Below are 14,231 nucleotides of genomic sequence, written 5' to 3'. Positions count from 1 at the left end.
GAAGTTGTCCCATACAGCGCCTTCATGGGATGTGTGAATTCCAGGTAATTTCCTCTTTGGTTTAGTTAGGGTAAAAAACTTTGGTCTTCAATTATTTGGAGAGGAAACTAGTTACGGATTTGTTCTAGCATGAGTCCTGTAGTCTTGTACAGTTCATTATTGCTGATTTTAATCTCAGCAGACTGGAATCTGTTTCCCTTTTCTCATTCAAATGTTGTGGGCTGTGGAATTAACTGTTTCCAAGAGTCACCAAGTGTTTAGCCTAACTTAAAGCAGGATATCTCTAGGAAGAGACTGCCCAAATCCCTGTTATTAGGAGTTTCAATGTGAAAGGTAAGAAGACTGAAATTTGGGCCTGGCTGTGGATATTGCAGAGGAAGGATCCGAATTTTGGTCTTTGGTACCTTTGCTAACCAGTATGTCTGTAGGTCATGAGGTTGAATGACAGCAGTGTCAGTCTCTCCTCCTCACTGTCCTGTCTGCCTCATGACTAGTGCCAGGGTTACCCTGTGAGTTAAGTCCTTCATTTCTGGATGTCCTTGACTGCTTAGGAATTGAGTGAACAAGTGCTTCTGCCTTGGTGTGCACCGTGCCGTGTGAACCACTCGTGTTGTAGCATAATATATTCTGTGCAAAGAAAGATAGTCCACTGGGATATCTTGGAGCCACAATCTCCAGAAGCTTAATATTCAAAATACACTTTGAAGGGAAGGGACGATCTCTTGGGTTTGTCATAGATACCTGTGTGTGTTACTGTTCACTTGTGTGGTTGGTGTTTGGATTTCAGGTGTTGTCTTAGTAACATTTCGTAGTATTTTTAATTGGAAATGTTCTCTTCTAAGTCCTTTCCCGTAGAAATAATTGTTATATGGGATAAAACTGAACTGATAATACTTGTTCATACAGAGAGTCGTATCACAGACAGTTAACTAGGGTTTGCTATGAAAGTAGAGTTAGTTTGAGTTGTATTAATTTTGCAATTGACAGTGAAAGATCTTCTGTGTGCTACAAGCATTAAACTAGGTAAGTCCATGACTGATATGGAGATACGGATTCTGCTAAAAATTCATTTTTGCTTCCAGAAACAAAATACTCTGTAGAGAGGATGCTTACATTATTGCTGTAAATGCTTTTATGCAGGGTTTGTTTTTTAATACAATATCTGCAGTAATAGAGTGTTTAAAAGTGGGCTTCATCTCACCTAACTTTTGGTGTCTGAAAATAAAGCAGTCAGGTGGCTCTGCTGCCTCTTTGACAGCTGAGGAGAGACAGGTATGTCTGTCGGTGATTCATCCCACTCTAAATGCAGTGTCTAAGCCAGACAGGATGAATTGCTCTCCAGTAGCGAGCCATTTGGCCTTTAAATGGCAGCAGGTGAGATGGGTCCTTTCCACAATCAGTAGGAAACAGAGATTCTCCAGTGAATGTTTGTCCTTCATACAGGTGGTTGTCTTATGGGTGTTCTCTTATCCCTGTTACTACCTTATTACGGTTGCCAGATGACCCCTTCCCTCCCCAGAATTGCCTCTCTGTGGTTCCTTGTCTGTCTCCAAGCAGTTTTGGTCTGAGTTTAAGGAAGGAAGTGGAAAGGAAAATAATTAGAGTAGGTTTTGTTTATTTGTTTGTTTTAAATAAAAGAGCTTTCTAAATAAGAGAAAGGACTTTGTATCCCCTGATTATTTGTTTTATAAGGAGAGAAAGAAGAAGCAAAGATCACTCAGTATGTTAGAACAGAAACTGATACCTCAGAGACTTGGTACAAAATAAAAGTTGCTTGGCCCGTCGGCTTTATTTAGCAGGATGAAATTTCTCTTCAGAGGTCTGATGTCTCAGGATTGTGGAGGATGTACTGGAGAGATAGGGACTCAACATGTTATTAAGAAGAAATATCTTATTTCTCTGGAGTGTAGCAGTGACCCAGTCTTCCAGGAGCTATTTACCTGTATGTGTTCTTTTGTGCTTTGTAACTTCCACCTTTTTTTTCCCCCTTACACTTAGGGCTTTTTTGGTGCACAATGGATCTTCCAAGATTATTGATTTAGCCTGTTAGTAGATATTGACAAAAGTAGAATTTCTAACCAGTAGCCAAGATGACAATTGTGAGGAAACATGAAAAGAGGCCAAACAATAAAATTAGCAGCCAAACCTTATCTGTTTTGGGAACAGAACTTAGTCAAAATTAGTTCTGTGGGTTTGTCATAATGAATAGTTTGGAAGGATAAAGACTTCTGAGATCTGGTGGACTTCAGACTTCCAGATGGAATCTGTGGGGGAAATCTTTTTTTTGGTTTTAAAAAATGAAGTGTCATGAAAGACTGGCTTACTGAAGTTGACATGCTAGAATAAACTGGTGATTCATATTAGTGGGAAGTGGAGCAGTAATTATTTTAAGTGTACTGAGGGGTTTGGTGAAGCTGCCAATGTATAAAAATATTCTAATTAAAACCAGTCAGAAAACAAGGTTGCAGTAAATGGTATTTGTATCTTCAAAAACTGGGGGAAGATGATCTGAATGCTTTCTTGCATTAGATCTTGCTAACCTCTGGGGCTCAATGCTGTATGATATCTAATCAGAAGGGCTAATATATCAGATATATAGATATCAGATATCTAATCAGTAGTATGGTTCAAAAATGACTGGACTGTTGGATGTGTACAACATTCCTTTACAAAGGAAAAAAAAAACCCATGAACTTGGTTGCTAGATCCACAGCTTTGTTTTATTATAACCAAGTGGGTCAAATTAATCATAATTGTTAATGAACTTAACACAGCAGGGGCAAAGCAGTATAGCTTCTGTGAAGGGAAACTGAGCTGTGTGCATCTGTACAGATTAACATTAATGAGTGAAAAAACAACTCTGTCTCATAAATTTCTTAAAAGTGTTGAAAGTAAAGCTCTCTGGTTTTCAGTGTGGTGCAACGAATTCTAGGTATGTTTTAAGATGCCATCCTTGCACAGCTGTTAAATATACTTATTCATGAATTCAAATAATTTAGTAGGAACTGAATCATAGAATCGTAGAATAGTTTGGGTTGGAAGGGACCTTAAAGATCATCCAGTTCCAACCCCCCTGCCATAGGCAGGGACCCATCCCACTAAATCAAGCTGCCCAAGGCCCCATTCAACCTGACCTTGAGCACCTCCACGGATGGGGCAACCACAGCTTCCCTGGGCAACGTGTTGCAGTGTCTCACTACTCTCACCATGAAGGAATTCTTCCTTGTGGATGGTATGAGTTGTGTGAAACTTGCAATTGGTTCAAAATTACTTAAGTAGCTGAATATAAAGGAAAACTTGGGGTGTTCCTGTGGGATGGCAACACAGGGGGGCACCTGGCAGTCTGAAACACACAGCCCAAGCCAGAAACTGTACAAGCATGTGTATGTCATGGAAAGGTTTTTATTCTGTAGTGGCTTCTGATGTAGCTGCAGCTGTGCACTGAGAGAAGTCCTCGGGCTTGGAGCAGTCGGTAGTGTTTCAGTCACATGCTTACAACATGCAAACAGTGCCCAGACAAACAAAAGTAGTGCTGGATAAAAGCGTGCTGCTAAATTCTGGTCGTCCATTTCAAAATAGAAGGGAAAGATTTCTGCTGCTGTTAGAAAAATCAAAATTGGGTAGCAATGAGTTAATGAGGATATGTATATGCCATAACTAATAACTCACAGGAAGCAAGGTAGGTTGTGTTTATCTTGACCACAATACAAAAGCAAAGCTGTGTTCAGTATTCTGGACATTAATTAAAAACTTCTTTCTTATCCCTTACATCACGTCTTGCTGACCTGTGTAGCTCGGTGCTGTAGGATGGCTAATATGAAGAATTTAATAACATTCAAAAATAATGAGACTTCTAGATGGATACCATCCTGTTATCTTACACTGGAGGAAGATAAACTCTCCAGCTTCAAAGACAAGTTGGTAATGACCAACATCCAACAAACTTGACTGTCAACCATTGCTTGCTAAAAAAGCTTGAGTGTCAGTCACTGCCACCGCTCAGTGAGGAGAGAGAGCAAGGGCAGATGGTCTGTTGGTTGACAGCACTTGCTGAAGAACGCTTTCTCAAACAGTCTGTTTTCTGGGCTCTTGGTTTTGATTTGAAAGTATGAAACCTCCAGGACCATGAGCAAAATTACCTGCTTGTCTGGGGATGTTTGTGCATCAATTCAAATACTGCAGTGGGGCTTTCATTAGCAAAGCAACTAGTATTAGTGTTATAGTTACTGGTAGATTTCTGCCCTGGCAATGCTCATTTGGACTTTTCTTAATTGGAGATGTGTTTTTGCTCTGCGTAATTTCTGTTGGCATTGCACACCTCCTACAGGAGAGAGTGAGTGAGGTTGCTTGCTTGTTTAAATATCGACACCAAGGCATCAGTTGTGGAAACCCGGTTGACACTACTTATACCTGAACCAGAGAGAGGACAATGGAACTGTAAAATTGCTAGTTGATACAAAAACATCTTTTATTAGTTTACAGAAAACAACAGGGAGGGCAGTGTCTATCTTACTTTGATCACATAAGTTGGGGTTTTTTTCAGACTTAATTGTATGAATGTTTTGGATCTTATGAGACTTAAATTAGCAAGCATCTTAAACTTATTCACGTCTTTTGCAGGGCATTATAGAAAAATCAAAAGTGAAAGGAATTCCTATCATTATTGATGCTGTAAGTATTTTCTTGATTCAGTCAGTGGTTTGACATTTAAGAATGTGTTCAGTAAATGTTCCTCTTACTGTTTTTTTGCAGGATGGACTGTGGCTTATTTCCCAGCAGCCATCCCTTATTCAAGGCTACCAGCGAGCTATTCTTACTCCAAACTATATGGAGTTTAGTAGACTGTATGAAGCCATGGTGAGCTGTTTCCCCTTTTGATATTTAAGTACGTGCAAGTTTAGACTTCTAGTGTTTAAAAATAAATAACTTATTATTTGGTTAAACATTATGTGCTGCTTCTTATATGCAAGACAAGCTTTTTATGAGGTTTTTATTCAGTGGGATAGTTGCCACAACAATGCATATTCTTAAACAGGGATCTCTTTTAAAAGAAGACCCTTTCTTGTGCATTTTTTGGCACTACGGTGGGTATAGAAAGAAATACCTGGAAAGACTGATGATGATGCTTTACCCCCCCACATACATATGCTGAAGTAAGCAGCATGTGTTAGGGTATGTTGTTCTAGTAGTAAAATATGTACTGTGTATGGAATTCTTGTGTTGTAGCTTAGAGACCCTGTAGACAGTAGTGATCATCATGGATGTGTATTAAGACTCAGCCAAGCCATGGGGAATTTGACAATTGTTCAAAAGGGAGAAAGAGATCTTATTTCAGATGGAGAGAAAGGTAAGTGCAGCCTTTTGCTTTCAGCAATGTGATTTTGTTTGTTTGTTTGTTTGTCTGCTTTCAGTGGTAGCCCAGGACTGGTTGACTGTATTCCCCTGGAGGTCGAAGGGGTGGGATGACTGTCTTTGCAGATCACCTTTAGATGAGTTGTGTAAATTGATATTTTAAGAGTGCAACTTGATTTATTTGCTGAAAAAACTCGCCAATTTTTTCTCATTTAAAATGCTATAACTTATGTTTTGCATTACACAGGTACTGTGAAATTAATTCTTTAATCTTTGTGAACTGTATTAAAATCCTTAGCTGAGATGGTCTGTAGAAGTGCAGATCTCATTGCTAAGCTAATGCAGAATAATGTTGTTTCACCATATATTTGTGTGTCTGAAAAATGAAGACATTTTGAGGTTCATGGGCTGCTCAGGTTCAGTATGTACATTAGCCCTGACAGTTAAAAGAAGAAAACCAGATCCAAACCCAATTAACTCTAGATTGTCATTATAACTTTTTAATAGAAACAGTCACTTACTAAAATGTCTAAAGTATATTTAATAAAATTAGCTGCCTGTCTGACACTGTTTATACTGATCACTTAATGTGATCAGTATAAAATACAGTTGTGAGTGCCTTCATCACAGTTTGATTATGTGGTCTTATTTCACATACATAACGAGCAGCAGCTCTGCCTCTAATTGCTTGAAATGCTAATCTCTGATAAATGTTTATGCTGCTTCAGAACGGTTTGTATATACAGTTAATTTTTCATTATATGGAGCCATGGGAGTCTTTTATAACAGAAAAACAGATGTAACATGACAACTGGTTCATGGAGAGCCACCTTCCACATACCCCTATTAGTACAGATGCTACAGCAGACTGTGAAGCAAGCTGGGATCTGGAAGCATTATAGTTATGCCAATGTGGAGGACTTTGGTCGGTCATGTAGTACCCAAGCTGCCCTGCATGCAGTCTGCTGTCATATTTGCACCCAGAGCAGACTTGATTTGTAACCTTGGACAGTCAGGCCACGCTTAAGGGACAACGAACTCTGCCAGAGGATGAAGTATCCCGGCTCCAGTTTATGCCAGCTAGACAGCTTTAGAGCACTGTAGCGTATTTTCTTTCTCTGTTTTTTTATGTCAACCGTGTTCTTTTTATGCACAGTTGTTGCTTTCCTAATGGATGTCGGGGAAAATTGACTGAGCGCTTTAGATTGAGCACATTCTTTACTGTATCTCTGTTCTCCTTTTGAGGTGTTACTGTTAATATAAGTGTCCCCCCAGCATTGCTGCAGAGAGGGGACACTCAGTTCCCGTTGTCTCCTGTTATACAAGACTCAGAAAACCAGGAAACAACTGAAACTCTTCCCACTCCCAATTTTGAATGTTTAGGTGTGGCACATGTTTGAATGTGTGGTGGGCTTTTGGTGCTTTTCACTGGGTTTGTACTTTTTTTTTTTCCCACCATGTTCTTTGTCTCTGTTGTGGTTTGATATTTTTATTGCTTTAAATGGCTTTTTGGTATGAAATAAACAGTTCTGTGCCTTAATAGCAGTTGTTTGATGCCCAGCTATGGGGTGCTTTCTTACTCTTGCCTTGGTTCTATCACTGATGCTTTTCTTTCTCCTGGATTACAGGCATTGCAGGCAGCATTGCTGAGCCATCAGAAAGCAGTTGTCAGGTTTAATACAGGTTATAACGTCTGTTACAAACACTGGTTTTAGGGTTTGTATTGCTTGCAATGCTTGCAAGAAGGTTTCTGAGAATTTTGTAGAAAAAATAGACTCCAGCTTCCTTTTAACAAGAATGTTCTTTGGGTCTGGGAGTTGCTGTCGGTCAACTTTTTTAAAAGCTTCTCAAATGCAAAATAACACTGAGAAAGGAAATTTTACTGTCTGCTCTGTGCTTCAACACGGAACACGTTGTTATGTCACTGACCTTGAATTCTTTCCAAGATTTTTTGCTCTTCTGCTTTTTCCTCTGTCCTTTTGATCTGATGTCACTTTTTTTCAGTTGGAACAACATGATGATTGCAGTGTGAGGGAAATCCAGATCCCTGATTCAGGCCAACATCCTCTGAGCACTATCAAATATTATGAAAAACCTGTGTATTCCTCTTGCCTTTTATTTTTTATGTCATCATCTGTTTTAAGCCGTACCTATTTTCAGGCATTTCCTGCTTGAGTTCACGTTCTTAGCACCCTTATACTGTAGTATCCATATGTCACTTCTAAATTTCTGCTTTGGGAAGATACTGCATGCGTGCTTGCTGGAAAAGGAAAAAAAAAAAATTAAGTCTCAGTGTTCTCCAGGAAAACCAGAAATTGCAAACTTAATGTAGCTTTAGCCTTCTGTGCTCGGCTGTTGTGGAAGGAAGGCTTTTCTGAGGGTGCAGAGTTTTGCAACAGGGAAGACTGGCTTGATGAATACTTCATAGCTTAGGGGGATCATGGCATTTATTTCAACAATACTTTTATTCATGAGTCTGTTGGAAATTCGGCACCCAATTTACTTCTGTTAGTTGAAGACAAAAAAGATTATCAGGTGACCTGATAGTGAGCTGGAAGTACAGGTGTTGGTGAAGGATTACTGTCAGCAGATAGCTCTGTGTAATCTAAGCAGACAGACACAATAAATTCTGATTGGAAGCTGAAGCTGAATACATTCAGATTGAAACTACAGCAGATTTTGTTAACAGACAAATAAATTACCTATGGCAGTAACATACCTTGAACTTTGATGGATTCCCAGATTGTGAAGTATCTGGACACTTCTGATGTTTGTGTTTTACAGATCAGATTAGATGATGCAGGTGGTTTTTAATGGCCTTAAAACCAGTACCGAAGCCTGTATAGTGCCGCTCTGAAATCAGTAGCAGTCCTGCGCGTTAAAGGAGGTTTTTCTAAACTGTGTCTCCATTTCAGTTGTGAGCTGCCAACTGCCCTGTAAACATAATCACCGAGATTTTAAATTAAGTTTTATACTCTTTTTCTCTTTCCTTTTGCAATTTCACATTATAGCTTGGTCTACAGTTGTTGATTCCCTGCTCTACAAAGATGAGCTTCACCATGCTCTTGGTAGGTGCTATCAGTGCCATCACAGACCAGGGTAGGAATGAGTACTCAGCCTGTGGGTAAAAGGTAAGTCAGCTTTTATTCACTATGGCACAGCTCTCTAAGGTTCTCATTTTATTATTCGTTGGAGAACTGGTCAGTAATAAAGTGTGGTTATACCTGTCTTAGTTCCTAACATGGTTAAAATTTAGTTGGGTCCTTGAAGTAGAGGATTTAAATATTTGTTTTTAAATGCTACGAGGAATTTTTCTGTATTTTCCCCAGTTCCTGTGTTTGTCTTCCCTTCCGAAAGGCAGACTTTATGGGTAACCAGCCTGCTGCTGCCTGTGACTTTTAGCTGGAGCCAGTGGCCAAACACAGTTCTCTTCAGTTCCCCAGCTGCAGCTCTGGTCGAGAAGCTAAGGAGCAGGCAAGAGGGATTGTTGAGTGCTGAACGTGGGGTAAAAAGCCAGCTCTTGCCAGAAATCCCCAAGCAGTATTTCTGATTTCTGCCATTCATTCCCTGTGCAGCTGGAAAGGAAGCAATTCAGTGCTTGTTAGTCCCTAGCTCACTTCGCTAAAAGCTCTTATGGTGTCCAGCTGCTCAGCAGATTTTGCCAGGATTTTGACTGAGACGCAGTACCTGTGTCTCCAGTTCTGCTTCTGCAGAGTGAGCAAAACAGGGATGTCATGGTCCCTGTCCTCTATGCCACTGCGCTCTCTTTAGCACACACAGCCCAGCTACTCCCTGGCCCTGCTCATCTGTCATCACATCCGTCCCCTGGATCCTGCAGCCATCCAAGAGCAATGTAAAATTCGGCTTATTTTCTTTTAACTTAAATTATCTAGTGTCTCATACTCAAGGACCTATCTAAGTTTTAAAAGTATGATTAGGGAATAGGAAAGTATAAGCACCCTTTATGTAAAAGCCAACTTACGTTTTCCACATCAGTTGAGTGTTTTCTCCAGCCCAAGCCATTGATATTGGTTTCCCTGTCTGTGTGCACTCTGGGCTGTGTTTCTAGGAGTCCACAGTCTCCAGCTGTATGTTCACTTTTGTGAACTAACTTGCAAAAGGAAACAGATAAATTTCTTACTGGTATGAATATCTGCCACAGGTATATTCTGGTAAAAGATTTTACTCACATCTGATAATGGCCTAAAGCTGAGTCTTGTATTTGATGACCAAACTGGTCCTTGACAGCTACATTATACTGCATAAAAAATGGAAATCTTAAACATTTTAATTAAATGAGGGCGTTTGTTGTTCTGTGGGGTAGCTGATGTTAGCTGATCTCGTCCAGTTGAATCGTATCTGAAGTCAGGATGGTTGTGCTTTTTATGCATGTATCCTTGAGCACATTAGGATAAGTGTAACGCTTCTGCTTTGTAAGAGGAAAACAAGCACAGAGAACATGTTCAGGACATCAGGGATCCATGAAATAAGTTTTAATTTCAAGGCTGTCATTTGGACTTTGTGAGTGGGTTGTTTCATGTAGGCTCTTCAGCCTTCTTTGTCATCATCAGCTTTACCTCTTCAACCTTTAGCTATCCCATATTTCACATTCTGTGTTCTAAACAAAAATATGAAATCTCTGTTTGAGGTCTTTTTCCTCACTACTCTGAATGTTATGAATCAGAACAGATAAACATACATTTCTTTTTGCACTGCACGGGCCTTTGGTTTTCTGACTGTGATGTGTCTAGGAGCTCATGCTGTGAGTAGGGCTGCCTGTGTGCAGCCATCTCAAAATTGGTGCTTCTCAGTTAACTTATAGTGCGTGATCTTAGCAAAGCTAATAAATTCTGATCTTTTTCCATCAAAGAGAGGGCAGCTATTTTCAGTTGCATAACAGGCTGAGTTTTTTTTAATTAAGCATACAATACTCATAAGTGGGAGTCGTTCCCCTGGGCTTTGATGTGCCAGCACCATTTGGGCTGGGAGTCCCTTCAACTTAAAACTTGCTGGCAATTGTAGAGTTAAGCACTGTGGTTTGAATGCTTCCCCAAATGCTTATGTTTATCTTATCTTCAAGGAGTGCTGAAAAGGCAGTGATGGTAACTTTTCTGGCCTGAAATATGTTAAGCATAGAGCCACAAAATGACTTGGCCATAGTTACCCAGGAAGCCTGAGTTGTGCAGAAGCTAAAGTTCTTGAATTTCTGCTTTCCAATATTCTGTCAGTAAGACAGATTTCTTTTTCTTTTGTTTCTGTTGCACTCATATTTCAGTACAATCTGTTTCAGTGGACGTAGGTAAGCAAGAAATCTAGGTGACTGCGTGCAAGGGATGTGTTGTATTTGCTGTGTAATATTTATGCACTGTTTAATCACCAATATTATGTTGTAACTGTTGAACAGGGCTGTGATGGGTCTGACTCTAGCAGATCTCCTTGCCATACTTCATCCAGTGACTTCTTGAATGATAACATTTTTATTTCAACTAGCCTTCTCTTATAACAGCGCGTCTATACTCCATGCCTAAGTGTTAGGGACTAGGGGGGTTTTTTGTTTGGTTGGTTGATTGTTGTTTTTTTTTTAGAAAGCTACTTGGCAAAAGAATCACTTTTCATTAAAAGACTGTTAATTATACTGAGTTATTTCTTCGATTCATCACCCTCTGAAATAATGACATTGGATTTGGTAGCCCAGATCCATTAAAAACCAAAACAAGACACCTTTCCCTAGCAGCCAGTTTGATCTGCATTGACTGTGTGTTTCTATCTCTTAAGGTCTGTCAGTTGAACTATAGATGAACCTCTCCATTGTTTTGATTGGGTTTGCTGTCAGACTAATTGACCTTAAGTGGCCCTGGTTTCTTCTGCCTTTCAACATTGACACATTGTGGTGACTTCAGTCTTTGCAGTTTGCCAGTTGTCCAGCACCCAGTCATCTTGGTGGCCTTCAGCTGTTCCAAGAACCATGTTTTCTTGGCCTTCTGATGTCCACATTCATCCCTAGTTGAACATGATACAGCCTCATCGAGCAGTGGACTGAAAAATACTTCATCCTCATGTTAATACTGTTCTGCATCTCCAAGGTATAGAACTCCCTGCCTTCTCAGCATCGTTGCTGACTGTTCAGTCATGTCCATCTAATTGAGGTCTTGTAATGTTGCCACTGATTATCACTGCTCACTGCAGCATAGGAAGATGTCATCCCCCATGGTCCTTAAAGAACTGCTTGAGTCAGTGGATCACAGACATTTAGCGGGGGATTGGGGGAGTGGGAAGGCAGCAGTTTTATTTTTGTTGTTCTAGGAGAAGGTGGGAAAAGCATCAGGAAGACTTTTTCCTATGTGGATTTGGCAGTATGCCAGTTGGTCTTGGTGGTAAAGTGGGATTCCTTCTTTTATTTTAAAAGCTCCTAACTGTGACTGTACTTAAGAGGAGTTTTTCATTCTTTTTCCTGCTGCCTCTTGTGATGTTCATCATCCTTTTATTTTGAGATGTTCTTTGAGGAACTTAGCCTCTGAGCCTCTGTGCAAGAATTACCTGAGCGTTATACCTTTCCCTCCTCATTCAAGTGAATTTCCTGTAGTTCTGCTTCTTTGAAGCTATTGCATGGATTTATTTTCCAGCATCTCTGCGCAGCGTACAAAGGTCTGCTTTTGTTGTTGCCTGTGAGGTAGTATGCACATTTTTGAGACTTACTTTTTAAAGAACGGCAAACAAAAGACCACTTTTTTTTTCTTTTCAGCAAGGTATTATAATTGGCCTAGTTTGAGGAGATCTTGCTTTCCTGTAAGCTTGAAACTGACTGGAAGGTTGTGGGGCTACAGAATAGTGGCAGATGGTGACACACAACTAATAAGCAGTGGCTTGTGCTCAGCTGTCAGTCAGAAGGCCCCAAAGCTTTTGAACAGAGGATTTCCATCCTGCCTCCTGCCAGGAGTTCAAGCCCTCAAAGTGAAAATCCTATGAGATACCGTCTTCAAAGTAGCAGAATTAGAGGTAATTTCTGCAAAGCACTGTGTTTAAACAAAAAATAAAAATACACCACCCTGTGTAAAAGGGCACAGCTTTTTCAAATAGCTAACTCAGAAGAACACTGCACTTGTGAAATTTGACATTAACTACTGCTCACCGAGAAACACATCCAGAATCTTAATTTGGGGCGAGGGGGGAGGGGAGAAGAGTGATTGGGAAAATTAACTGCTGGCAACGCTGCAACGGTGTCTGCTGTGTTCATGGTGACTAATGAATCTTTGCCCTCTCTGTGGCAGCGAAAATGCACACCTGCCTGGTCTCACGAGCCCGGCAATTACTGCTGGAAGAATTGGTGGGAAATGGAAGTGAAGTACAATTCTTTGCTGCACTGAGTAACACAAAGCAGAAATCAGCTATGCTAATGAACTGGAAAGGGTTTGCTTGTGCTAAGTAGGTTGGTTTTTTTTTTAACATTTTGCTATTTAAGACAGTTTGCCTGCAAGTCCTTGATTTTGCACAGATTTTTCCCATTATTTTGTAAAGAAAAAAATATGGGTGGTATTTCATCTAAAACTGCTGGGCTGCTCTGTCCATGCACCTTGGAGAAACCCAGCCCAGGTGACTTGAGAAAATGGAGGTAAGAGCTGTTGTCCAGGCGATGTCCTGCTTTATACTTTGCTTGTGTACTTGTCATGCTCAGGAGAACAGAAATGGTTGTGTGCACAGCCTGAACCTGAGTAGCTCTGCAGTAGCTGACTGGAGATGTGAAGGATCGCTACTTGACCACCAATGATTCATCCAGCTCTTCTGTTCTTCTAGGAGAGGAAAATAAATTCCTCTTGGTTTTTTTTCAGAGCCAAGCAAGAACGAAGGCTGAGGGTAGACAAAAACCCTCAAGAGAATTTAGAGAAGGGTGGCAGAATTGATGCTGTTTTCTTTCTGTGTGCCTTATGTATCCTTCAGGCATCCTGTTTGGTCTTGTTGAGAGCAGCGAACTTAAAGGAGTTAAATTTAGTGAAACCATTTGCATGTTCTTCATCATTAAAGCTCCGCAAAGAGATCAGTTTGACGAAGGTCCTTTGCATATTTGAAATAGAAATGTTTCATCTGGTGTTCTGACAGAGCCTATCCACAGTGCTACAGTTGACAGAAACATACATGGATGCTGAGGACACTGTTGATTGGCAGAAAAAGAGATCTCTCCTTCCATATGGTTTTTACAAAGCCTAAAGGAAAGGCCATTTTCAGTAAAATACCTTCCTGATGGGCATAGCAGATTATTTGAGTTTTTAATTTTATTTTGCGTTTACTTTTTGTAAAACACCATCGTTTGTATTTGAAAACTCTGGAGGTCAGAAACTGGAAAGGTGCGTTGGTGCAGAGGCTTTGCGGAGGGACATGGTCCGGTTTGGGGTGATTGCCCATCATGGCAGCATCAGTTCATGTGAATCACTGAGCTCATTAGCAACTGAATCTTCTGTGCCAGTTAAATGAAGTGAAGAAAGTATATACATTGTGTGATATTACTTATAGACAATTGAAAAGTATTAGATGTTAATTCAATAATTTCTTTTTTTAAGAACAGTGTATTTCAGCACATGCTGCTGCCTGTGATTAATCTCTCACCTGTTAATTGCTGTGTGCCACAGAGGTTAACCCTCACGGCTACAACGATAGGACTGTAAATAGAAGAAGAAATGCATGTGACTTTGTTTTTGGTTTGTCTGTTTGTAGTACTTGTATGCAGTCATGAAGGAAGCAGCCGGAGATGTGGTGGACAGGGGGACCTCCTTTCTGGTTCTCTCGGAGTCTTAGCGCACTGGGCATTCCTTGCTGGAGCAGAAAAAACAAATGGGTATGGATATTAATTAATTTTGGATATGAATATTAATTCATTTTTGTGAGGC

The 14,231-nt window shown here is 40.2% G+C and overlaps 1 protein-coding gene across 4 annotated transcripts in view; it reads left to right on the top strand.

Annotated features, from left to right (window-relative positions):
* Positions 1-14,231, top strand: part of NAXD (NAD(P)HX dehydratase) — a 52,824-nt gene that overhangs the window by 34,316 nt on the left and 4,277 nt on the right. For all 4 annotated transcript variants that reach the window (XM_069878448.1, XM_069878472.1, XM_069878464.1 and 1 more), the window contains 4 exons: positions 4,621-4,671; positions 4,753-4,857; positions 5,227-5,347; positions 14,059-14,179. In XM_069878448.1, coding sequence (XP_069734549.1) covers positions 4,621-4,671; positions 4,753-4,857; positions 5,227-5,347; positions 14,059-14,179 — 398 coding nt within the window. The remainder of the gene's footprint in view (positions 1-4,620; positions 4,672-4,752; positions 4,858-5,226; positions 5,348-14,058; positions 14,180-14,231) is intronic.

This window comes from Phaenicophaeus curvirostris, chromosome 1, assembly GCF_032191515.1.
Source record: "Phaenicophaeus curvirostris isolate KB17595 chromosome 1, BPBGC_Pcur_1.0, whole genome shotgun sequence".
Lineage (NCBI taxonomy): Eukaryota > Metazoa > Chordata > Aves > Cuculiformes > Cuculidae > Phaenicophaeus > Phaenicophaeus curvirostris.
Note: the sequence above shows the minus strand (reverse complement) of the source record. Positions and strands in the feature narration are given on the sequence as shown.